The sequence below is a fragment of the Onthophagus taurus genome, chromosome 11 (assembly GCF_036711975.1).
Source record: "Onthophagus taurus isolate NC chromosome 11, IU_Otau_3.0, whole genome shotgun sequence".
Taxonomy (NCBI): Eukaryota; Metazoa; Arthropoda; class Insecta; order Coleoptera; family Scarabaeidae; genus Onthophagus; species Onthophagus taurus.
The window spans coordinates 12,944,399-12,971,184 of NC_091976.1; the positions used below are offsets into that span (position 1 = coordinate 12,944,399).

The window sequence follows — 26,786 nt, forward strand, 5'->3', positions numbered from 1 at the left end:
TTTTCAACAAATGTAAGTAAGTTTATTTCGTAAAAGAGAAAAAAATGTACATAGGTACACGACAATAGCATTAAAAAATAAATGAAGTATTAAGTAACAATTAGCAACAAAACAAAATTATAGTAAATGTTCGATATAGCTTCCTTATTGTTGAACACAAATTTTAATTGATTCCTCATATTTTCTTTTGTTGTTGATGGTTCTCCAAATACCAAGCTCTTTATATATCTTTCTTGAAGTTTTTCAAATGCTTCAACCTCAAGGATTCCTACGCTCTGGCAATTGTTGCGCGTAAATTCATCAAGCAAGAAAAGGATTTTGTTCTCTCGCACCCAAGGAATATACCATATCAATAAGTTCTTTATTGATTATTACCTTATTACTTTTTAGTTATTAAAATTTATTTTAATCAAACAATAGATTTTAGAAACACGTTACGAACAAACGTTAGAAAAATAAAACTTAATTGTTTAACATTTCAAATTCCTACAAAAATTTTTTCATAGCTTCTTGTGAATAAATCACGTTTATGCCGTCATTTTTAAAACAATCTTATTATGTCGAAAAGTACACGTATTAGATATACTATATACATAACAAAAATGAAAGGTGATTAATAAGGCCTTCCGAAACCTTAGAAAAATACAGGGTGTTCAATTTAAAATAGCAAAGTTATGGTTCTCCATACATTGCATAAAGTAATCGCTTCTGTATATAACATCAAATAGTTATTAGCGGTGTTCGAAAGACGCAAGCTTTGTTTATCGACATGCCAAATTGCACTCTTCAATATTTAATAATAATGTTGATAACGAATTTTAAGTGACCCCATAAATTTTCAAAAATTTTCACCAAATAATTATTAACTTGGCAACCTTGTGTTCAAAATTTGCATTAAAGGCAGCTAATCAGCATATATAAAAAAATACTAGAGTTCCATTTAAAAAAAAATAATGTGACTACGGTCCTGGAATAGTGAAACACCCAGTATAGCTGAAAATAATTTTAATCGATGCAGCTTTGATGCAGCTTCGATGGCATAAAAACATTTTTTTTATTTTCATCAGTAAAGCCACTATCTTCCGTCCCCGCACTATTACACTGCCATAGCTATTTTCAAAGATAATGCTCATCAATCATACATCGACAAGTACATCGTCCCTAATATCATTTTATGAACCTTAAGTTCATGATCTCTTAACACTAACATGCCTTCCCTCAGCATCTTCTCTCTCATTCGTGAGTGCCGTCCTTCATATTTAATTATCACCTCAAACATCGTAGAGCATAGTTATTACTCATTATCTTCGTCAGAATTAATGTCCAGCATATTTGACCTACATTCGTATTTGCTGTTTCTTTCCACGCATTGTTTTCTTATTTTGATCTTTATAATCCTTATTCTTGGGGTTATATACGCAAGGGTGGCGTCCTACGAGCTGTCCTTAATTATTTACAAGCTGTCAATTTGAGAACGTTTTGCAGCCGCTTCGCTGTAAATGTCTCTGTCGCCTCGCCACAGTCACGTTATTGACAATTCGTCGATGTAATTCTGTAGAAATCAGTAACACGCGCAAAAATCACCACAGTCGCGTGTGTGTAGTTGCATGGCTATAGTCGTTGCAGTCGCATTATTCGCACTGTCCTTGCAGCGAGATTAGGCCTTTGATGTTTGACAACTATTTGGTGCGCCAGAAACGTGTCCTTATAGCCTTAAGGGTCGCTACTGGCTTTTGCAGCCGGTTTGTCTAGACTGTACCATTATTCTTCCTCCTTATCATTCTCAGAGACCGTACAAAAGAATTGAAGGACTGATTGAGAATAGAAACGGAGGAACACGAAATCTAATAAGTATTTCATCAAAACTAGTTTCATCATGAATTGTGTAGATTTCTTTATAGTTTTTCTAAAATAGTTATAATAGTGGAAATATTGTTTGGTAATATCTTGTACTCCAGATAATATAAATCTTAAAGATATTTCTTTATAGTTCTACAATTGGTTTGTTTTTGAACAATTTTCCATGACTTAATTCCAATACCTTACAGATCATTAGATTTTTCAATGAAAATATGTTAGACGATTTTTAGATGATTTAGTTAAATACCTATAAAACTTTTGTATTCAACTTTTATGCAATATATATATATATATATATATATATATATATACAGGTGTTTCTAAATTGATGCGAAAGATTTCAAGCGGTGATTTTACAGCAAAAATTAAGGGGTGTCTCTCATATAACTTTTTGTTCATAACCCTTTCTCCTCCAAGTTATAGCCCTCTAAAGTTAAGGGTAAAAATCTGCAACTTTTTTATCTCTTGACATTTTACAACTAACAAATTGTTAGTTTGATCACAAAAAATAAAATAGTGTTAAGACCCAATCTCTGAATTAATTCACTTGAGCCTGTGTATTATTTTATTTTTTTGTGAGCAAACTAACAATATTAGAAGAAAATGTCTATTTAAATCAAGTTTCTAAATAGAAAAATGTAGATGCATTAACTAGTTCTGATGCAAAGCATTATATGGATTTTTTTCAGCCCCTTCTAATAACATTTTCGGGTTAGAAAAATCGTCAAAAAGTGTCATTTATTAGCAACAGTTATCTGCCAAATTTCATTCTTCTAAATACCTGTATAGTGGATTTATGAAATAAAAACCATTTTTTCTCCTAACTGTAGAGTGCTGTAACTGAGTGGGGAAGGGGTTTTGAATAAAAAGTTATATGAAAGACTCTCCTTAATTTTTGCTGAAAAATCACTCCTTGAAATCTTTAGCATCAATTTAGAAACATCCTCCTGTGTATGTATAAATTAATAACTAAAAGCGATTATAATCATTTTATGCGTTAAAGGGTTAAAGCGAAAAGTGATTGAGAAATTGTTTGGTTCTTTTTAACTAGGTTTAGTTTCATACAACCATTTCTCGATCTCACATATATACAGTGTCCCGAAACTCAACGTCAAGCGGGTACAGGGTGAGAGGCCAACCCATACCTGTTCTGGTAAAAATAAGAAAAAAAATCCATGTCTCTTAGTTAAGTGATAATAGACATATTTTTTGATTTGTTACTTCTGTAGTAGTATGGTTAATAAGGATTACATTATTAAAAAAAAATCATTATTAAATTGCGAAAATTTCTAACCGTGGTACCTAAAGATATAATCTACGGAAACGATTTTTAACATTTTCAAAAATATGTCTATTACCACTTAACTAAGAGACATGGAATTTTTTTATTATTTTTACCAGAACACGTATGGGTTGGCCTCTCACCCGGTACCTTCTTGACGTTGAGTTTCCCTGTATAATTTTTATTTTGGTTTTAAATTAAAACTTTTAGCATGCAATTGTATAGAACATTTTTGCATTATGGGCCTTGAATAGTCAATTATTTTGATATTAAAGCTTCCCGTAAGTAGACACTCGTATTCAAGAAATGTTAAATTAAATAAAACAGATAAGTATCTAAGTTACTGTGTTTATTTCAGAGAGTTCTATTCGGATACGGACCTATCAGGATTGGTAAATCCCACATAAAACATCCAAACAAAATACTCATAATTTATGTGAGATTTATGCGTTCCTAAAAGTGTTTATCCCGATAGAACTTTCGTAATAAATGTGGTAAAGTAATTCTTTAGATATGCTTTTAGTTTTGTTATGAAAGGGTAATGTAAAATTAGAGATCCAGAAGTTGTTTATATTAAGGTAAAATCACTTTCAGCTCTTAAAAATCACCATGTATTTATTTTATGGTGTTTATACTGACGATTCCATCCGAATAAGATACATCCGGTTTATTCGGCAATTTATCATTTTTTAATTTTATTTCGTTGATTTTCGTTAAGTTAATTAATCCGGATGTCTCAGTACGAATAGAACTGTCGAAATAAATATAAGTTTTTTTCTTTGTTTTGTGAATGAAATATTTTGTTATTTGTAGATAAAGTCGTTTTGTTCTGACCTTTTTCCATTTTTTATCCCAACGTGTTGTAACACAAGTGATTGTTGTTTTTGTTTCTTTTGATAGGCAAGGGTCGGTCCACTGATACACATACAACAGACGGTAAGTGCTTGAGTTTTTTTTTCTGTATGTAGTTATCATTTAGATGCTTCCCACACGCTTGTGCTCTTCATTTAAATATTTTTATTTTCATCAGTTAATTTTATAATAATTATAATTTTTTTTAAATACTTTTCATTTTTCTTTTCGCATAAATGTGTTCAAAAATAATATATAAAACTTATTAATAAAAATTAATTGAGTTTGGTTTCATTATTATTTCAGAAAACCGTGGGGAATTCCTTGAAAAGCTTCAAAAAGCGAGAGCTGCCGTTAGAAACACCACAAATTCTCAACCGATTTTGTCAAAACCCGGTCAAACAAGATTGGTCGTTGGAAATTGGTCTTTGACGTCTCGCCGTGATGCAGAATTGCATATTCACAATTCAGACGGTCAACAACAAGCGACAATCTTACGAGAAGATCTACCGGGATTTATTTTTGAATCAAACAGAGGGACAAAACATTCATTTACGGCCGAAACAAGTTTAGGTCCCGAATTTTCTACCGGTTGGTCAAATAAACGTGGAAAACGTTTACGTTCTAAAATGGAAGCTACGAAACAAAAAGTTAAATATCAAGCCCAAGCTATTTATGATCAATATTTTAAAGCTGCTCAAGCACAACCTCGTGGTGTTGTTGCAAAATTAGGAAACATTGTAGCCCAAATTGAAAGAGCTTGCCAAAAACAATCGTCTTACGGAAACAATCGAGAAGGCGGAAATTCATGGAAAGAAATTTTACGGAACGCTTTGGATGAGTTGACTCAAATCCTTCAAGAAGACGGTGTTGTTAGTGCTTATGAATTGCATTCATCCGGTTTAGTACAAGCTTTATTATCGATGTTATCCACGAGTTATTGGGATCAAGGTTTGAAATCGACGAAAACTAATAAACACCAAAAACAAAGAGTACAAGTATTTAAAAAATGTTTTGAAGATCAAAATGAACCCGAACATAGCCCAACATCAATTTTAGTACATAAATTGATATCTGTTTTAGAAAGTATCGAAAAATTACCAGTTTTTCTTTATGATACTCCAGGAACGGGTTATAGTTTACAAATTCTTACGAGGCGGTTACGATTTCGGTTGGAAAAAGCACCTGGAGAAAGTTCGTTAATCGATCGAACGGGACGAGGTTTAAAAATGGAACCGCTTTCAACGGTAGCCCAATTAGAACGTTATTTATTAAAAATGGTTGCAAAACAATGGTACGATTACGACCGGGGAACTTTTCAATTTTTGAAAAAACTTCGAGAGTCAAAATATCAAAATTTCAAACACAATCATGATTTTGATGAGAATGGATTGATGTATTTCATTGGAACGAATGGAAAAACTTGTTCCGAATGGGTCAATCCCGCTCAATATGGTTTAGTTGTCGTTACAAGTTCCGATGGAAGAAATTTACCATATGGAAGAGTTGAAGATATCTTATCCCGAGATACCTCCGCTTTAAACTGTCACACAAACGATGATAAACGGTCTTGGTTTAGCATCGATTTAGGATTATTCATTATCCCTAGCGCTTACACTTTACGCCACGCTCGAGGATATGGGAGATCGGCGCTTAGAAATTGGTTATTTCAAATGTCACGAGATGGCGTTACATGGACTACTTTATACACACATACGGATGATACAAGCTTAAACGAACCTGGTTCTACGAGTACTTGGCCTATTGAAACAACAGCCGATGAATATCAAGGTTGGAGACATATTCGCATTCAACAATGTGGAAAGAACGCCTCTGGACAAACACATTATCTTAGTTTATCTGGTTTTGAAATTTATGGGCAAGTTACGAGTGTTTGTGATGATTTGGGTAAAGCCGCAAAAGAAGCTGACGCGATTTTAAAGAAACAAAGAAAACTTTTAAAAGCTCAAATGTTAAAACACATCACCGTTGGAGCGAGAGTTGTTCGTGGAATGGATTGGAAATGGCGAGATCAAGATGGGAACCCACCAGGAGAAGGTACAGTCACGGGAGAACTTCATAGCGGTTGGATCGATGTAACTTGGGATCATGGAGGTTCAAATTCGTATCGAATGGGAGCTGAAGGAAAATACGATTTAAAGTTAGCTCCGGGATTCGATACAGATCATTGCCAAAAATTTAAATTCAAAGATAAAGCTGATAAACAGTCTGTTCTAACGAGTCGAAAAAGTTCGTCAACGCCTAGTTTACCGGAAGCAACAGACACGAAAGCTTCCGTTGCTTCAACAGAACAAGCAGCCTCCGCTGATAATTTAGCAGCGAAACAAGCAGCTGAAACCATCGCAGAATCTGTCCTCAGCGTAGCTCGTGCAGAAGCGATCGTTGCTGTTACATCTGAATCTCAAGCGGCGAATAATGATTCTGAATTATCAGTTGTTGTGCATCCATTAAGAGATCCTCATCATGATTTATCGGCGATAAATAATTCAATTTCAAGCGATTTAGCAACGATTGTTGAAACATTAACTCTATCAGAAACGAAACCTGCTAACTTTACATATGCGAGGAGGCAACAAAGTTGTACTGAAGACACACCGAATACTTCAGATCAACACAAAGCTAATTTAGTTAGCAGTAATTCTTCTTCGAACTTGAATAAACCAATTCATGCAAGTAGAAGTAAAACAAGTCAAGTTGCCGCCGCTGCGGCTCAATCTTTTGTAGAGGCTTTGGATAAAATCCGAGAAGGATCGGATATTTTTAGGAATAATGCCAACAGTTTATTATCAGGTAAGATTTCTTATCTTTTAACATTTAAGCCAATTATCACAAAACAAAATGTACACACTTATATTTTAAGCAGAAAAAGTTTAACGTTCATTTTTCGACCTGTTGACCTTCTAGGAGTCCGGATTTCCGTGACAGGTAACCAGGAGCCGACCGACGAAGACGGTTCAAAGAAATTGAAAAACGACACGACCGCCGCCCCCACAACGACTACAGCTCGAGCTCAAAGCGTCGACAAAGACGACACTGTAACGAATAATGCTCGCAACAACAGCAGCAACAATTGTCCGATCGTCGTCACGAATCCGATGAGCGTAAGTGTACCTAACCTTACATCGTCCGAAGCCGGAAATCAAATCGAACCTTCATCGGCCGCCGGCCTTCTTGAAACGTTTGCCGCTCTCGCTCGAAGACGCACCTTGGGTAGCGTTTCAACAACAGCAAATCCATCGAATACAACCGGAAATAATACTTCGACGGGCGGAATTACTACTTCGACGATTCAAAATAATACGAATTCTAGTATTTATCCGAGAGGGCCTAATTCTGTTTCTAGTTTGGTTCGTTTAGCTTTGAGTAGTAATTTTCCGGGTGGTTTATTGAGTACTGCTCAAAGTTATCCTAGTTTATCATCTAGTAATAATGCTACTAATCAATCTTGTGGTATTCCTACAACTGCCGGAGCTGCTCAAGGATTGAGTCAAGCGTTAACTATGAGTTTAACTTCAACTAGTAGTGATAGTGAACAGGTAAGATAAAAATAAATTTATAAAAACAAACATTAAATCCGGCTCCATATTCCTAATCCATTTTTATGTAAGTAATGTTTCCTTTATTTTCGAATATATCTAATATTTTTGATCTTATATCAATAACCTTGAAGGTAATCAACATTTAAAACGTTACTATGATTTTGCTCAAATAAATCAAAGGCCCTTCCGCGTGGAAGTTAAAAATTTCAATTACTATGCGAGTTACACGTGTATGGCACTCCGCATGGAAGAGTTAAGCATACTTTGAATACTTGATCTTTCTCATTTATACCGGTGTGAAAACAGCACGCCAAACATAGCAACCCGTTTTACCGAAGACATCCGAGTATAGGCTAATGTCGGTTTTACACGATCATTTTTAGGTAAAATAAAAAGTATAACCCCACATAAACCAGAATGTGCTCCGCGAATCTGACTACTGTAAAGTGTATATAAAACTACCCCTTATGAAATAGAGTGGTCAGATTTTGTTGCGGTAATTTCAATCAAAATTAAAATAATTTCAGATACAATTTTAAGTAGTCAAATCAGCGGAGCACATTTGCGTTTACTTGTGGCGGAGTTTTTTCGTTTGGGGGTGGGAAAACCGTCTTTAGGAAATGAGTGCAACAAAATCTGGCCTCGCTATCTTGTAGAGGGTAATTTTATGTACAATTAGCAGTAGTCAGATACGCGGAGCACATTTGCGTTTACTTGTGGCCAACTTTTTCGCTATCTCACGCTATCTCATAGGGAGTAATTATAGGTATATTTTACAGTCATCAGATCCGCGAAGTGCAATCTCGTTTACACGTGAGGCTTTTTTTTCTTGGGGGTGGCTAAAAGCGTCTTTAGGAAATGACCGCAACAAAATCTGATCACTCTATTTCATAAGGGGTAGTTTTAGATACACTTTACAGTAGTCAGATTCGTGGAGCACATTCTCGTTTATGTGGGGTTATACTTTTTATTTTACCTAAAAATGATCGTGTAAAACCGACTTTAGCGTATATTCGGATGTCTTCGGTAAAACGGGTTGCTATGTTGGGCGTGCTGTTTTCACACCGGTCTCATTTACATTGTCTTATTATATTGTGTCAATTCTATCTTATTTGACAATAAATATCTATAATTAACATTCTAGACATGCCACAATTTTTATAACTTTCATCAATATTCTTTGCTAAACATCGTCTACCTTACATGAGGTTTCTATTTTACCCATTGTTCGAAATATTTCACAACATGAATGACAGTATAAAAATTACTCTACGTTCCTTCTTCTCCTTTTCTCTCTCCTGAGTAGGAGAGCCTATGCGACCATCTCGCAATCTGATAACTGATACGTCATGCTTAATGCAAAGTGGTTGTTCATAAATTCGTTATGTTATTAATCACTGTGTACTGTTCCAGTTATGACCTTCTTTGATGTTGCAAAATCAAATCTTGTATAAATCCTGTGTTCAATAGTTCTCTTCTCTTCATTACCTTATTCAATGGTAAACTTGAATGATGAAAACAGTTATTCTTGTATTGAGAGCTCAGTTCTTATAATAATTTAAGCTCGGATGGTTAGTGTATTAATTGTGTATTCTACTACAAATCCTTCTTTATGTGATACATCCATGAAGAAAGCATTTTCTTCATACTTTTATAAGTTACTTAATTTGAGTGATTTGATAGATAAGGTCTAGTTTGAATCGTTGTAATTTACAAATTATTAAGGAGGGTAGAGCAACAAATATACTCATTACCTCTTGATAAATTTATCCGATAGATAAATTGGCGCTCTTAGGTCCATTACTACCATCTTTTAGATAAATTTATCTTATAGATAAACCCATCTACTAGCCAATCATAGCACGTAAAATAGCCGTAACCGTGGTAATAATCCCTTAGATAGCTTAACCAGAAGATGGTAGTAACGAGCCTAAGGCTATCTAAGGGATTATTACCACGGTTACGGCTATTTTAAGCGCTCTGATTGGCTAGTAGATGGGTTTATCTATAAGATAAATTTAACTAAAAGATGGTAGTAATGGACCTTAGGCTCATTACTACCATCTTCTGGTTATGCTATCTAAGGGATTATTACCACAGTTACGGCTATTTTGCGCGTTCTGATTGGCTAGTAGATGGGTTTATCTATAAGATAAATTTAACTAAAAGATGGTAGTAATGGAGCTAAGGTAAAAATTTATCTTATAGATAAACCCATCTACTAGCCAATGGACCTTAGCTCCATTACTACCATCTTTTAGTTAAATTTATCTTATAGATAAACCCATCTACTAGCCAATCAGAAAGCGTAAAATAGCCGTAAATGTGGTAATAATCCCTTAGATAGCATAACCAGAAGATGGTAGTAATGAGCCTTAGCCAATAAGAGCGTTTAAAACAGCTGTAACCATGGTAATTATCTATCGGTTAAATTTATCAAGAGGTGGTAAAAGTGGGCCTTAGTTAGTTTAGAATAGTGGTGGAAGGGATATCCGGAAACTATTCGGTATCTGGCCAATCTACATCGTTTATTTAAAAATAATACATTTTTTGATTTCATTACTAAATTTTTACGCAGCCGTGAACCCTGTTGATGGCTGTAAGACAATACTAAACAAGTTGAGTGTGCAAACGTTATCTCTATAATTGCATATGGCATTATGAGCTGCTCCTTCAGGCATGTGACATACAAACAGGTTTATTGATATATCAACGGGTAAGTCTAGAATTTCTTCTGGTTGTTCTATAGAACAAGTTTCTTCTGCTGAAACCCGTAATTTTTTCCTACGATTTCAACTTGTACTTAGAGGTATCTCTCTATGGCTCTATATACCGAACCGAACCTTGACCTCCCTCAACCTTTGCCTCTAATTTTCCCTACATTGGCTTCTCCCTTCCAGTTTCTGCCCCGGATTGTCTCCTTAGCGTGTCGGTCGACTGCATCATCCGATTAGACGGCTGGCATTCTCTCTTCTCCCATTCTAATCACATGACCAGCCCATCTTAAACGTTGGATTCTGATAAATTCCGATAATGCCGGGTCCTTCTAAATACGGTACAATTCATGTTTGTATCTTTATCTCCATATATTATTTTCTTGTACTGGCCCTACTATTCTTCTTAACACGTTAGCTGCCAAAGTGCATTTAATAGTCTTGCCAATAACGCGGTGTCCACCCATATGGGTGGACGTGGCAGCGAACGTGTTAATATCTTTCTTTCAAAAATATTTACAATTTCTGCCACCTTCTGAGTCAACGTTCTTGATGCACTACCGTAAGTTACACTCAGCGTACATTTTTAGATCTAAATATAGTGGTCAATGCGAAATATGCTCTATTCGTCAGAATGGATGTCCTTCTGACATCTCCTTAATCTGCACCCAGTCTTGATAATTGCACCCCAAGGTATGCAAAAAGTGGATCCCCTTCTATGCATTAATGCTTTTAGCATTATTTTTCAGTACAGGCAAAGTTAAACAGGGTTTGTGCCAGCCCATCTCCATGTTTCAGGCCATGTATTTCAGGGTTAAAAAGGATCTGTTAGTTGGCCTTGTATACATGCCCATGCTTCAGTACTTGTCAGAGTGATCTGTGTAAGCCATATCAGTTTTGCTGTGATATTAAAGTATTTCAGGATTTTGTAGAGTTGTTGTCTATTGATAGAATCATATACCTGTCTGAAATCTAAAAATAATATTCGTTTGATGGTAAATATTCATCTATGATATTCGCAGCAAAGGAAGTCTTGGAACCACCCCGTACACAGAGCGAAAAGTTGTGGTAATTTCGACTTGAAAATTCGCCTCCTTTTTTATATGAGGCATATTAGGCTTTTTTTCATTCGCCAAGAAAAATTTATAGATCTTCAACACCCAGGTTGACTACTTGACCGATGTATCAATCCATTACTAAATCAGTTTCTATGCTTAATAGCTTTTGGAAATAATATTTCCAAATGTTATTTATTTCACTAGTATCACCTACTATTTTTCGTGTTTCATCTCTGCATAGAGCTGTGTATGGTTTATACCCTTGTCTCAACTATCTAACAAATATATACACATTCCTGGTGTTAGCTTTAAGGTGTGTCCAGACATTGCGCGGCATTCGCGCGTTGCTGCCGCGCAATGTCTGGACACACCTATAAAGTCTGTCTCATGTAAAATTTTCTCACGATTTTTCGATAAGTTCGTCGACAATTTTGACTTTCAAATAAATCATGTCTTGATAACGAACAATAATGTACAACAATTTCGAAGTCCGTTTTTTGAGAACTTCGACGCTGGTATTGTTTTATTCACGCGATAATGTTTCCGAAAAGGTTTATCTCTCGTTTCCTGGTATTACACCTAGAACAAGAAAATTCTATACTTACAGTTCTTTTTAATTCTTGCCTTCCATTCCATCCTTAGTAAACCACATAACGCATATACGCCATATACATCTCTACACTTATTGAACACTTGGCAATAATCAATTAGATTGTCTGAATTCAATCCATCAAACTTCGCGGTACACTTCGCGAAACTACCTGGAACGAGATTAGATACAAACGGTTGATGAAAACTTCAACTTCTGCTAAATTTTTAATTAAACTGTGCTTAGGATTACTGTTTCTAATGCAACGAAATAATCGGGTTTTATTACCAATTTTTGCGGTAATCAAGAGGCTAGTCTCACTAACATTCGATAACGTCTCGATAGTATTGGGTTTCGGAATCATTCTTAGGAGGTAAAGTGTTATCGCGATAACAAAACTGCACAAAATGAACACTACTTCGAATTAACTATAAAAGAAATAATTGTTTACGCGCCCGATTCTCGAATTATACTGTTCGTTTTTTGCCGATAACAGTTTCCCCCTCTGGTAATTCCCCCTTCGTAGATCACGTTTCCGCCTACAACAATATTCTTTCCGGTTTCTACCATCGGTATGATTCGGGTGTGCTGGTAAAATCGAATTTTAAAATAGTCATTTGAAAATAATTTAAATCTTTTAATTTTTTATAATCCCTCTTATTTTCCATCTTCATCTTTTCTTCTCAACACATTGCATTTTTATCTCAATTTTTTTTTTTTTAGGTTTCCTTAGAAGACTTTTTAGAATCATGCCGAGCTCCAACTCTTCTAGCCGAACTTGACGATGACGAAGATATGGGTGAAGATGACGAGAACGACGACGAAGAAAATGAGGACGATGTCGAATACGAAGAGGTGATGGTCTCGAGGAATTTGCTCTCATTCATGGACGAAGAAGTCTACGAGCCGCGTCCTAGTAAAAGACGTTCTTGGGACGACGAGTACGTTCTTAAAAGACAATTTTCGGCTCTCATCCCAGCGTTTGATCCGAGACCGGGTCGAACTAACGTAAATCAAACGACTGATTTGGAGATTCCACCTCCGGGACAAGAAGAGGGTGGTTCTTCGTCTGACCACGAATTGTTACCGCAACCCAGATTACAATTGGTCTTGCGCGGCCCGAATTTACCCGGAATTCCTGATGTTGAAATTGAATTAAACGAGCCTACTTGGACTATATTTAGGGCTGTGCAAGAATTGGTGCAGTTAACAGAACTTGGTAGTCGACAGGAGAAATTAAGAAGAATTTGGGAGCCAACTTATATGTAAATAAAATCTTTAAATTTCTTTTATTTTTATTAAATTAATTTTGATCTGTTTCAGAATTGTATATAGAGAAGTAAAAGACGATGGAACAACGGAAGACGAAGGTCGTTCAACGCCAGTAGTAACCTTATTTTCGCGTAGTGGAAGTAGTTCGGTAGCAGGAACAACGCTATCACCAAGTACACCCGTCCCAGGAACACCATCAGTTTCAACTTGTACAGTCGAAGACGTCCTTCAACTTTTAAGACATTTATTCGTTATTACAACAACAAAAGAAAACGTTCCTTACCCCGATTTCAATCAAATTCTAGGCGAAGAAAACGTTACCGTTTCTCCCGAAGAATTCACCAGCAAAAAAATTACCAACAAATTATTACAACAAATTCAAGATCCCCTTGTTTTATCAAGTTCTAGTTTACCGACATGGTGCGAAGAATTAAATCATTCATGTCCATTTTTATTCCCATTCGAAACAAGACAATTATATTTTAATTGTACCGCTTTTGGAGCCTCTAGAAGTATAGTTTGGTTACAAACGCAACGTGATGTTACAATTGAACGCCAAAGGACTCCTGGGTTATCACCACGTCGTGATGATCCACACGAATTTCGGGTTGGTAGATTAAAACATGAAAGAGTTAAAGTTCCAAGAGGTGAACAACTATTAGATTGGGCAATGCAAGTGATGAGACTTCATTGTGACCGAAAGTCGATATTAGAAGTTGAATTTCAAGGAGAAGAAGGTACAGGGCTTGGTCCAACTCTTGAATTTTATGCACTCGTTGCTGCTGAATTACAAAGACGTGATTTATGTATGTGGATTTGCGATGATGATGATGAGGAATCGTCAGAAGAAGAATCATTAGATGATGACGGTTTTGATTTGGGCGAAGGTTTAAAACCACCAGGGTATTATGTGAGGAGAAATACAGGATTGTTTCCGGCTCCATTACCACAAAATTCCGAAGTATGTGATAAAGCGGTTAATTATTTTTGGTTTTTGGGTGTATTCCTCGCTAAAGTATTACAAGATAGTAGATTGGTTGATTTACCATTATCAAAAAGTTTTCTTAAATTAATGTGTCACGGCGAAATACAAAACACCGTACATGAAAGGATAGGATTTGCTGGATTAAAAAAGTCAAATGATGAAGATATAATGACTTCAAGTTTAATTTCTGAAGAAAGTGAAAAAGAATTAGAATTTGATCCACCAAAAATGATTTATTCCGATGAAAAACGACCTTGGTATTCAGGAATTTTAAATCAAGATGATTTGCACGACATCGATCCAATTCGGGCAACTTTTTATAAACAAATACAAGAATTAGTTAAACAAAAGCAAAGAATAATGCAAGACCATAACTTAACTGGTGAAGCGAAACAACACCAAATACAAAATTTGTGTCTTAATCATCATTCTTCGGGGGCAGTTTTATTGGAAGATTTGGCTTTAACGTTTAGTTATTCTCCAAGTTCGAATGTATTTGGATTTTCGGCGGTCGAACTTGTTCCGAACGGGGCTGATATTGAAGTTAATATTGAGAATGTCGAGGAGTACGCGGAATTGACGAGCGATTTTACTTTGGATAAAGGAATTGCGAGACAATTAGAAGCATTTTATAAGGGATTTTCAATGGTGTTTCCGATGGAAAAATTGGCCGCTTTTAGTCCGGATGAAATGAGGGTTATGTTGTGTGGTGATCAAAATCCTCAATGGACACGGGAGGATTTGTTAAATTATACGGAACCTAAATTAGGTTATACTAAAGATAGGTAAGTTAAAAATTAATATATTTAAGAAATTTCAAATTAAAGTAAAATATTGAGTGACTCAGGGTTACTTCTAAGTTACTATCCAAAATTTCCAAAATATTATACATTTTGGAATTACGCTTATTACTATTTTCCTTAGAATTCTGGATGGTGTCTTGCTGTGTAAAATCTTAATTGTTAGAGTGTTTATTCTACGTAGTGAAATCTGAAAACGCTTCCTACTCATTTTAATATTCCATTTCGAACTTTCCCTATCACCCTCATCACATAGTTAATATCTTTTAGGAACTGTTTATAGTTTAAGTATGAATCTGTCCGTCAAATTATTCTCCCATATCTATTTTGTGAACTCTCATTTCTTCAAGTCTCGCGATACTCCAACAATAATCACATTGCCTGTAGCTATTTTAGATCTTTTGTCTTCCTTACAATCCTTTACCAGTTCTCCTTCGCTATTTGCCAGCCTCTCAGTAATCGCCATTTCCCATTCCTCTTTTTTCCACATCCTTTTTCTCTATCTTTCCCTTGTATTATTCTCCCTCGTCCGTCTGACCCGCCTGTTATTACAAATTATCCACTATTACACATTTCTAGAGTAGATAATACATGAAAAATTAAGATGTATAGTCTTAATTAAGGGCGTCAATGTTTCTTTAAAATTAAACATTATCTGCAATAAAAAACCCTTTGTTAAAAATATTTTTTATGCCACTGCTAATTTTGTCAAACGGGCAGTATTTTTGTGTAAAGTGTTCAATTATCTACCAAATTGGTCTCTTACATACAATGATTTGATTAACTTTGATTAAAACAACAGTTTTTAAGAAAAACAGGTTTGTAGAAAATTTGTTAATCCAATTCGTTATAGGTTCTCATCGTAGGCTTGTGCTATTCAAAATAAAATTATACTTAGGGTGTTAATAATAAGTGCGCAAGTGAGTTAAGTAAACTAGCTTATAAACTTCTTTTTGTCATTTTCACGGTTATTTTGCAATTACATGTTCGCTATGTGGAAATTAACTAGAACTTAACGTTCGTCTCGTAATCTGTGAATAAGATATTCATTCAGAAATTGGGATTCTTTCCAAGTTTTCCAAGCAGCCATCGTGACCACTCTAGTCTTGGTGGGTAATCTTGCGGTAGTAAATGTTGAACACGTTCAAAGTGATAAGAATACAATTGTTGCTCGTGAAGCTCCATTGAAATTACTGTGATATGTTTAAATTTTCAGAAATGTGTCGGGTACTTAACATATTCTTATTTTTTATTGCTCTCAGAACCGTTTGCTGAGATTCCGGAGTTCTAGCATAACGCCGTCGTCCAGAATTAATTTTGGTTGATTTTCCTGTTTCTCTTAATCTTCTATCGATATTATCAAACATTTGCCGATTTGGTGTTCTTTTGCATCACATGAAAAGAAATTCGCAAGCCCATAACATAGATGCATATCTGTCATCTCTTGAAATGAATATTCGTAATTCTTACTGTTATCGAAAATAGCGAACATGTAATTGCAAAATAACCGTGAAAATGACAAAAAGAAGTTTATAAGCTAGTTTACTTAACTCACTTGCGCACTTATTATTAACACCCTAAGTATAATTTTATTTTGAATAGCACAAGCCTACGATGAGAACCTATAACGAATTGGATTAACAAATTTTCTACAAACCTGTTTTTCTTAAAAACTGTTGTTTTAATCAAAGTTAATCAAATCATTGTATGTAAGAGACCAATTTGGTAGATAATTGAACACTTTACACAAAAATACTGCCCGTTTGACAAAATTAGCAGTGGCGTAGAAAACATGTTTAAAAAACAGTTTTCTATTGCAGGTAATGTTTAATTTTAAAGAAACTTTGATGCCCTATATCTCGTTAAGGAGGCATTTCCAGGCCTATGTATATTAAGACTATTCATCTTAATTTTTCATATATTACCTGCTCTAGAAGTCTGTCTGCGATTTTTTGAATCACCTGTATATCTCTCGCTATACAGGTGTCCCGTATCTTCCGCATCAGAGCATTATACGGTTGTAGGATACATTATTCTGAAGCAATGTTTCTAATCACATGAATGTGATCGTAAATCACATTCAGGCAATCGGTCTCACCCCCAGACGGCACATGTATTCAGCAATAGATTCGACACGGAAAGAGAAATAAACTTTTTCCGTGATTCACGGAAAATTGCTATTGGACAACTTTAAACAGTTCCCGTGCGGTTATTATAAACATTTCGAAAAAAATGTATTAGAAAGATCGCTTCAGCATAATGTATCCTACAACAGTATAATGCTCTGGTGCGGAAGATACGGGACATTCTGTATGCACCCTTGGTTCTCGTTTCAATCTTCTACAAGAAGTGATTTTCCCACTAAAACCTACCTAACTACAAAGAGCACCATTAAATCATGCGTTAACACCACACTTTTTTTTCTTGAACTGAACTTAAAATATTACAGAAACAAAACTTTTTTTTTTCTCTATCTTCAATCTATGTTCGCTAAAAACTTGTTACAATATGTTATAATATTGTTGTTGTTATATTTTTATTGTTAAGATATTTATCTGCTTTTGATGCGGCTCATAAGGGAACTTGTTGACACTAATTCTTCTGTCTCCTCTTGAATTAAATCTACTTTTGATTTTCTTAACTTATTTAATATTTTTTAGTTACAAATGTTATTCTCCAATGATAAAGACTTGGTTATGTTACAGCAGTCTAATGTATTATATAGCCGGTAAAAAAGTGCGTCATATGTCCAGTTTTAGTGAAATGTCCATGCTTGAATTTATTTCAACTATTATCACCTTCGTAGACTTTAAATCTTTTCTTCTTAACTGGCATGATCGCTTGATACTTTCATCACTAGATACCGTCGTAGGGGGTTACTTGGGACAACTTTGTGGATAACTTAGAAAGAAAAATAAGTAAACATATGAAATGTATTCAAAAGGGTTTCGTATGTTGTAAGGTACGATTCATCATTTTGAAACAGTCGATATTTTTAATATTATTAATTTTTTTATAGGTGTCTCAATTTACCCAAAAAATGGGGTAACATTAGTAAATCGTTAAATATGTGAAATTACACTTCATATGTGTAAATTGAGACACTAAAAAATAAAAAATAGTACATAGTAAATTTACTTAAAATACCATCCCTTTGTCCATGCCTCTTTGTCCATGACATCCCTTCCCCAGTTTCATATTGATATAAAGAATCCTTCCGTTTTTTATAACTACCAAGAGGACGTTATTAGTCTGCGACATCTTTTTGAGCTTTAGTGCCTTAATGACATTCCTTATTTCACTAAATACTCTTTATTTCCTCGATATAGACTTTCATATGGGGTTTATATCCTTGTATTAATTGCTTTATAAATCTATACCCATGTCTTGTGTTGTTACCGTTAAAATCGATTTCTATTTAAATAAGTTCTCCCTCAGCTTCTCCAGTACAGTTAATTTCTTCGTGCTATCTAGATTAAGATTCTCCTGCTTGTAGGTCTTTTGCTGTATTTTGATGTTAATTCTAGTACCTAAATTTTACCTGAATTAGATACTGATCAGAGCGGCAGGTCCGCTTCTTGTCCTCTTATCTACTAGTATATTGGTTGCTGTCCTATTATCTATTGCATTCCCATCTGTTGACCTTGTATATAATGGACAAAACATGTTGAGCTTATTATCATATTATTACCCGCTACAAAATTAATCAGAAATGTGTTCATCTGATGTTCGCGTTCATATCCCCGATTATTATCTTGATGTTATTTTTTTGGAATGAGTCGTATATTCTAGGTTAGTTGTTGATAGGTCTGTTTTATTTCGTTCGTCGAGCAGACACGTTCTTGACTTATGGCATGAAAGTCAGTTATTATATTATCGATTTTAATCTGTTGTTCACTGTGAACACCACTCTCAACTCCTTCGGGCCTTTCTATTTGTCCTTATACAGCCCAGTGCAAGCGTTAACATCACTGTTTCCATCACTCTGGTTTCCTGTATTGCCGCTATTCGGTGTTCTTATATTAAATCTCATAATCTAATCCTCTTTCATTTGCCGTTTCCGTTGCCAATGGTTCCGTCGTCTCTGAGGCTTCATTTCAGGTTTTCTAACCACCCCTTTTTTACCAAATTGTTGGTTGATTGTTGGTCCATTGCTGAATCCTTTTTGGAAGGGTCATTTCTTTTTCTTATCGTTCCTGCCTTTGTCTCACTAGGATTGGTTACCGCTGTCTTCCACAGGGATGCTCTGGCTTGACGGATTCCCCATTTTAGAGGCAAAAGTCGGTAAAGGTATTATCAACCAAACATTTGAACCAATCTCCATGTACAACAGATAATAATTTTTTCCTGTGGGCGGTGGTCGTAAGCTTGAGTTACGTAATATTTAAAGATACAAAATGACATTGAACCGGATTACATTAAAGATAATCATGTCAAGAAAAGTTGCTATTTCAACCATTTTTGTGGTAGAATGCAGGTGTTTGATAGGGCTAGTGTTGTTCTCGTTTTAGTTCAGCAATACTGTCAACATTTTAATTGATCATAAAATAAGATGTAATGTATGTTTTGTAAAAATCTATTTCTTTCTTGAACTTAAACTAATTATGATTCAAAATTATTAGTAATTTAGTAGTAATCCCGAAACACCCTAAATTTAGTATTTTTAATGATTGAATATATTAATAATTTATTTTTTTTTTAGTCCTGGCTTCTTAAGATTTGTAAATGTACTCTTGGAAATGTCACCCGAAGAACGAAAAGCATTTCTACAATTTACAACCGGTTGTAGTTCATTACCACCGGGTGGTTTAGCTAATTTGTATCCGCGATTGACGGTGGTGAGAAAAGTGGATGCCGGAGAAGGTTCCTATCCTTCAGTAAACACATGCGTTCATTATTTAAAATTGCCGGATTATCCAACGGAGGAAATTTTGCGACAGAGGTTGCTAGCGGCGACCAAGGAGAAGGGATTCCATTTGAATTAAAAAAAATGTGCGCGTTGCAAGGAGAGTAAAGGAAACCGAATCGAAACTTTCGTTTCTAATTCCTCATATTGATTTTGATATAATATTGTTTTTTTTTTATGGATTGTGTTGTAATTTTTCTAAAAATGGAGAAGTGTAAAAAAAATTAAATTTTTCTAGAAAAATTAATTTCACTCGGGGTGAGAGTTTAAAATTAAAATGATTTGTGAAGCGAATGGAGGATGGAGATATCAAACGATCACACCGTTATTAGTAAAATTTAGTGATAATTTTAGAATATAATTAATTCTCACCAAATCTACTTTTCATTTTTATTATGTTTTATTTTCTATATTTACGTGATTGTTATGTGATCATTTGCAATGTAGAGTGAATATAATTAGTGCACATGGGTATTTATGGTTTAGTCTTAATGTCTCTTTTTCCCTCTTTGCTTTGCAAACTAATATATTGTAGAAAAATTATATATCTGTATGTATTTGATGTTAAGATATACAATGTTATCATAATACACATAAAAAAATAAATCAATTCTAAATACCAGGTGTTTCACTACACCTGGAATATTAACTAATATTTCCTTCTCATCCTAAAAATTTTATTACTTAGGGCCGGTTGTAGAATGTCACAATAAATTTATTTATACCGGATGTAACAGAATCATGGTATGTCCTTTAGTTTTGAAGATAATTGATTCAAATTTGGGACACCTATACATGTGATAGAGACACTTTTTGACATACAAGTAATTTTTTTTTCAATTCCGGTTTCGCCGGAAGTGACACTAACTTTAGATTTTCAAATGGAACACTCTGTATATTATTACATTTTTTAAATCTGAATCCAATGGTACCACATAAGTGACATTTCAAACGTCAATATTTTTTAGAATTTAATTTTATTAATTTTCCATTTAAGTGTGCCATGACAGTTCCGTTTTATTCTAATTAACCTGTCTAATGCTGGAAAAATCTAAATTCCGCCAAAAATACCAAATTACTTGATTTATGTGCAAATAAACTTTATCAAAATGGTTTTTGGGGTATAACCCAATTTTTTCTAATTTTTCTAACCATATTGGTACCATGGTACTATTTATTAGTACTATTAATAAGAAATTTATTTATACCTAGTATTAGAACATACGATAAATACAATAAAAATTACAGCTAAACAAAATAAGAAAATACAATTTTGATCTAATTAAATGATTAAGACGTTACTAAGGTGGCTTTGGAAACAATGAAACTGTTTAATATGTCAAATACAAGGTAGATTGTTTGTTTATCGGTGTTTTTATGCTTCCTTTAAAAAGTGTTTACATTTATTGCTAATTTTGTTCAAAATGCCGCAAACTTATACAAGACATGAAAAAGTGGACATGTTAATTATTTATGGGGAATGTAGAAGAAATGCCTGTGTAGCTAGAAACCATTATGCCGAACGATATCCTGATAGACAATGTCCAGCGAGAAATTATTTTAATCGTCTTGAAAATCAAGTCCAAAGATAGCCCAACCATGATCCCGAAGATAATTCAATTATTAACGAAGAAACGGAAATTAATGTTTTGGCACGAATAGAAGTTGATAAGACTCTTTATTTAAGACAAATTGGGTTTGAATTGGATATCAGTCACCAAACGGTAAGCCGAATTTTGCACAAATACAAGTATAAATCTTAAATACCAATTGCACCAGCACTTGTAAAAATGATTACGAACGTAGGATGGAATATTGCAATTGGATTTTGCAGAATAACGTGCAGCCAAACAATGATTTTTGGGAATGATCTTATTTTCGGACGAATCCAGATTTACGAATTTGGGATTATTCAACATACAAAATATTGGTCACAAGAAAATCAAAATTTATTGCGGGAGGGTAACTTTTAAGTGCGGTTCGGTTTCAGTGTCTGGCTTGTAATAATCGGTAGTAGAATGATTAGCCCAATAATATTTGAAGGACCTCTGACTGGAGACAGATACTTAGGATTTCTGCAAAATGAAATTGCGGGTAGTTTAGCCCAGTTACCCCACCTTTTACAACAGGAAATGTATTTCCAACAAGATGCAGCGCCTCCCCATAATTCAAGAACAGTAACTAATTACCTTCAACAAAGATTCGGAGACAATGTAATTTCGACAAATGGTCCAATAAGGTAGCCTCCAAGGTCACCTGATTTGACACCCTTTGATTTCTTTGTTTGGGGCCATTTAAAAAACATTGTTTACGCAACCGCTGTTACAACCCGTGAAGATCTAGAGCTACGAGTAAGACGAGCACTAATAGCATAACGGCCGACCAATTGGAAAATGTTCTTCGGGAAACAGCTGTGAGAGTTCAGACGTATAATGACGTTAATGGAGAGCATTTTGAACAACTGATGTAATGTTTTGTGTTCATTTTTTTAATTCCAAAGCCACCTTAGTAACGTCTTAACATTTAATTAGATGAAAATTGTATTTTCTTTTTTTGTTTAGCTATAATTTTTATTGTATTTATCGTATGTTCTGATACTAGGTATAAATAAATTTCTTATTAATAGTACTAATAAATGGTACCACGGTACCAATAAGTATGGTTCCATTAGAAAAAATTGGGTTATACGCCAAAAACCATTTTGATGAAATTTATTTGCACATAAATCACGCAATTTGGTATTTTTGGCGGAATTTAGATGTTTCTAGCATTAGACGGGTTAATTAGAATAAAACGGAACTCTCATGGCACGCTTAAATGGAAAATTAAACTTTAAATTCTAAAAAATATTGACGTTTAAAATATTACTTATGTGGTGCCATTGGATTCAGAAAATTATTCAGATTTCAAAAATGTAATAATATACAGGGTGTTCCATTTAAAAATCTAAAGTTAGTGTCACTTCCGGCGAAACCGGAATTGAAAAAAAAATTACTTGTATGTCAAAAAGTGTCTCTTATCATGTGTATAGGATGTCCCAAATTTGAATCAATTATCTTCAAAACTAAAGGACATACCATGATCCTGTTACACCCGGTATAACTATCCGGCCGATAAACTTATCGGAAGGATAGAGATGTTCGCTGTAGTAAAAATGTTTTTGGCGATAGAATTGCTGTAGGCAAAATAAGAATCGATTGGTAGCACTTTTTCCCCATACCTAGTCATTTGTACGTAGGTTGGTATCGCTAACGTCTTTCTTTGAAATTTGAATTATGATTTTGACAGAATAATTGTTTATAACATATTTTCACGACACACAACTAACACTACGTATGTATAGGGTGTTATAGATTAACCTGTATACGGTTATTATATTATATTATTGTTATTTAATTATAGATGTGGTTTATGGTCGGTAAAAATCGTAAAATTATGGCCATGTACAAAATGTTTGAAAAATTTAATCGCTGGATTTTCAGGTGGTCCATTTAACGTGAGACAAGCGATTATCTCGAAAATGGTTCATTTTACATAAAAATGAACCAAATGAAAGTTGTTCTGAACGAAGGGGGAAACCATATGACGATAACATTTTTTGACCATGACCTTATTTTCAAGCTTAGATGAAGGTCACGACCAATTTTTTAAATGGCACCCTATATACAGTGTGTCCCCGGATAGGTGAAACGACTCTTATAAAAGGTAAATTTTTTTCGATATTAATTGTAATTTTTTGGGGTTTAGCCCTGCTTGATGAAAGACTAATTTTGAACATATTTTCAACTTTAAAAAACAAATGAGTCTTGACAGTGAAAGAAAAACTTTTTTTGTAGCAGGTAAAGTACCTTTTCTGTTTACAGTACGTGAAAGTGTTACTAAGAAGTTTTGTTCAGAATGAAAAACTATGCCCATATGCAAATTTTCGGAATGATCGGCCTACTTTGATAAAAATCCATATTAAACAATTTTCTTTCTAAAAAGACTGCCATGGAAAAACAAAATTGCTTTCCTGTCAATGTTAATCTGCCAAACTGTAATTTTGTAAACTGTTAATAATGATTAACTGTTTTCTTTTGCGGGCGAACACACAATTAATTTTTTGTGAACATTTTAACAACGATTTTTAACGAAATTTTAACAACAATTTTATTTCTCCCGAACAATTTGAATCTCAAAACAAAAAATCTTGAAAAAGTATCTAATCTTATAAAGTAGGCCGATGATTCCGAAAATTTGCATATGGCCATAACTTTTTATTCTGAATAAAATTTTTTAGTAACATTTTACCATACTGTAAACAGAAAAAGTACTTTACCTGACACAAAAAGTTTTCGCTTCAGTGTCAACACTCACTTAAACTTTTAAAACTTGAAAATATGTTTAAAATTAGTCTTTAACTAAGCAGGGCTGAACCCCAAAAGATGACAATTAATATCGAAAAAAATTTACATTTTATAAGAGTCGTTTCACTTATCCGGGGAAAATCAATGGATTGCACCCCAAAAACACATTTTGAAGCTTTTATATCCATACCAAAATTATATAATCTTTTAAACATTGATATAAATGTGAAAGATGTTCGTCCTCATTTTTACTCGTTATAAATAAGAATGCCATCTAAATATACGAATACAAAGTTTAAACCATTAGTGACTTCATAAATGAACCATTGGAACGTTTGTGCTGCGTTTCTGAGCTCGCAAAGCATTCTGGTAAATTCAAGCTATTAAACGCAAGTCCAAAAGGACTTGTAATAGCAGTTTTATAAATATCCCTTTCAGCAATAGGTATTTGATAAAAACCTTGAGGTAGTGGGTAACGATCTGGAACAGGAATCAAGTTAATTGGCGGTAGTTTCCGCAAGGAATCCAATCCCCCGAATCCTTTTTATTAACTATGTGTAATGGAGACGCAGTGAAAGAAGATGCAGGGCGACAAATATCAAGGGAAACTATTAAATCAAATTTTTTTTTGCCAATTGCGAACTTGGTTGAGCTCAGACATCTTGGTGTGCAGAAGGGTAAATAGGAATTAGTAACGATATGATGTGTGGAATGCTTAACGGGAGAAGCAAAGTCAGGTGTTGAAGTTAAAGTGGGAAAAGATTTTAATAAACGAGAATATTTTGTTTCAATGGAAAATAATTTCGGAGAGAATACAGATATTTGCATCAGTGATCCAGAAGAAGTTATTTTGGTTGTAGAATCAATCAATCGTTGATTTTTATTATCAACCAAAATGGCGATTTCTTCAAGAAAATCTGCACGAAAACAGGCTAATGACTAAACTAATCGGCAATGGTAAATACAGTGTGTCCCCGGATTGTGTCCCCGTAGGGTATAATTAACGATAAATTTTTGAATTCAAATTCCATCTTTTGCAATTAAAGTCTGGTTGTCATAAAACGAAATATAACCAAGTTTTATGTCAAATGTCCTCAAAGTACCAAAGTTAACGCAAGAAGTTTGTTAACCGTTGCAGGTAAAGTGGTCTTTCTGAGCAATGTACAACAAAAGTTGATTAAGATAAAATGTTTGTTATGTTAAATTATAGCGATATACCGAATGTTATTAATTTAGGATATAAAAGCAAACTGCAGACTTTTAAATCATTAGATTAACAAAACATTTTCGATCTAAACTAAATTAACATAAAAGCTTATTCAATGATACTAAACTAATGATACACCAACACTAGCACATAATTCAGCCCTTTTCCGACATTGTTTATAACTCTTTCTAATATGGTCCAACGGAATTTCTCTAATAACAGTTTCAATTTTTTGTTTTAAACGGTCTAAACTCTTATTAAAATTGTCAGTGTGCACTTTTTGTTTTACATAACCCCAAAAATAAAAATCCATAATAGATAAATCCGGACTTCTTGGCGGCCATGGTTACGGGCCATATCTACCAATCCATTTCTTTCCAAATAACGTATTTAACAACTTTCTAATTAAAATGGTCGAATGTGAGCCGCAACATTGTTGAAAATATAATTTATTGCGTTTTTCTAAATCCACGCCGTGAAGATAATTAAATAAACAATTTTCTAGTATTTATTGGCGTTTACAAGCTATGCGATAATGTGGATTAGTCTTTGACTAGAATCGACAATTTGGTGATGTAACCACTCCATTAGTGGTGAACCATGCTTCGTCCGAAAATATTATGTTTTTTAAAAAAGTTCTGCTTTTCAAAATTTTGTACCCAAGCCATAAACAATAATCTACTTTTGTTTTGCTTCATCACCTAATTTGATAGTGTGTTGATAGTGTTGAACTGCCCTTTTTCTTTCTTTTTCTTTAATGATAGTGAAAAAAATTGCACTACCACTAAATATTTAGTGATAGTGAAAACCTTTAGTGATAATTAACATTATTATTCATTGTCAGTAACATAACACTACTGAAGAATAAAAGTAAGACTATTAAAGCTGAACCAGTATAAACAAATTTATTCAAAATAAACCATATTTTTGAGTAGACACTTCTACTTATGCCGTACCAAAAGTAGGAAAACATAATTCATTTTTTATTTGCTTTTTTTAATACCAACATTTCAAAATTACGGTCGGCAAGATTTTGCCTTGTCGATCGATTGACAATTCCAGCAAAAGAAAAAAGTTTTTCCACTGGCGCAGAGGAAGGAAGAGGCGTTGTATTTTAAAAACATTTTTTTTATAATAGGAAACCGGTGCAAAGCATCACTGCTTCTATCATCGTCATTCAAGTACAAAATTACTTCGGTTGCTATAGCTCTGCCATGGGAGTCTATATATTGATTTTCATCTAAAAAAAAGAAGTTATTTACAAAAATTTCGTCGGTTGGTTTGTTTTAATCGAATACCTGTGGACTCGTCTTCAAATTCGAGAAATGATGTATTAGCACTTATGGAAGGCTGTA

The 26,786-nt window shown here is 34.1% G+C and overlaps 1 protein-coding gene across 9 annotated transcripts in view; it reads left to right on the top strand.

Moving 5' to 3' along the window:
• Positions 1 to 20,497, top strand: part of LOC111422123 (ubiquitin fusion-degradation 4-like) — a 41,203-nt gene extending 20,706 nt beyond the window's left edge. For 3 of the 9 annotated variants that reach the window (XM_071199955.1, XM_071199957.1, XM_071199956.1), the window contains 5 exons: positions 4,043 to 4,078; positions 4,301 to 7,551; positions 12,639 to 13,180; positions 13,239 to 14,957; positions 19,675 to 20,497. In XM_071199955.1, the coding sequence (XP_071056056.1) occupies positions 4,043 to 4,078; positions 4,301 to 7,551; positions 12,639 to 13,180; positions 13,239 to 14,957; positions 19,675 to 19,957 (5,831 nt within the window). In that variant the 3' untranslated portion in view covers positions 19,958 to 20,497. The remainder of the gene's footprint in view (positions 1 to 4,042; positions 4,079 to 4,300; positions 7,552 to 12,638; positions 13,181 to 13,238; positions 14,958 to 19,674) is intronic. The other 6 variants (XM_071199958.1, XM_071199961.1, XM_071199959.1 and 3 more) reach the window with 3 other exon arrangements.
• Positions 20,498 to 26,786: the final 6,289 nt, after the last annotated feature.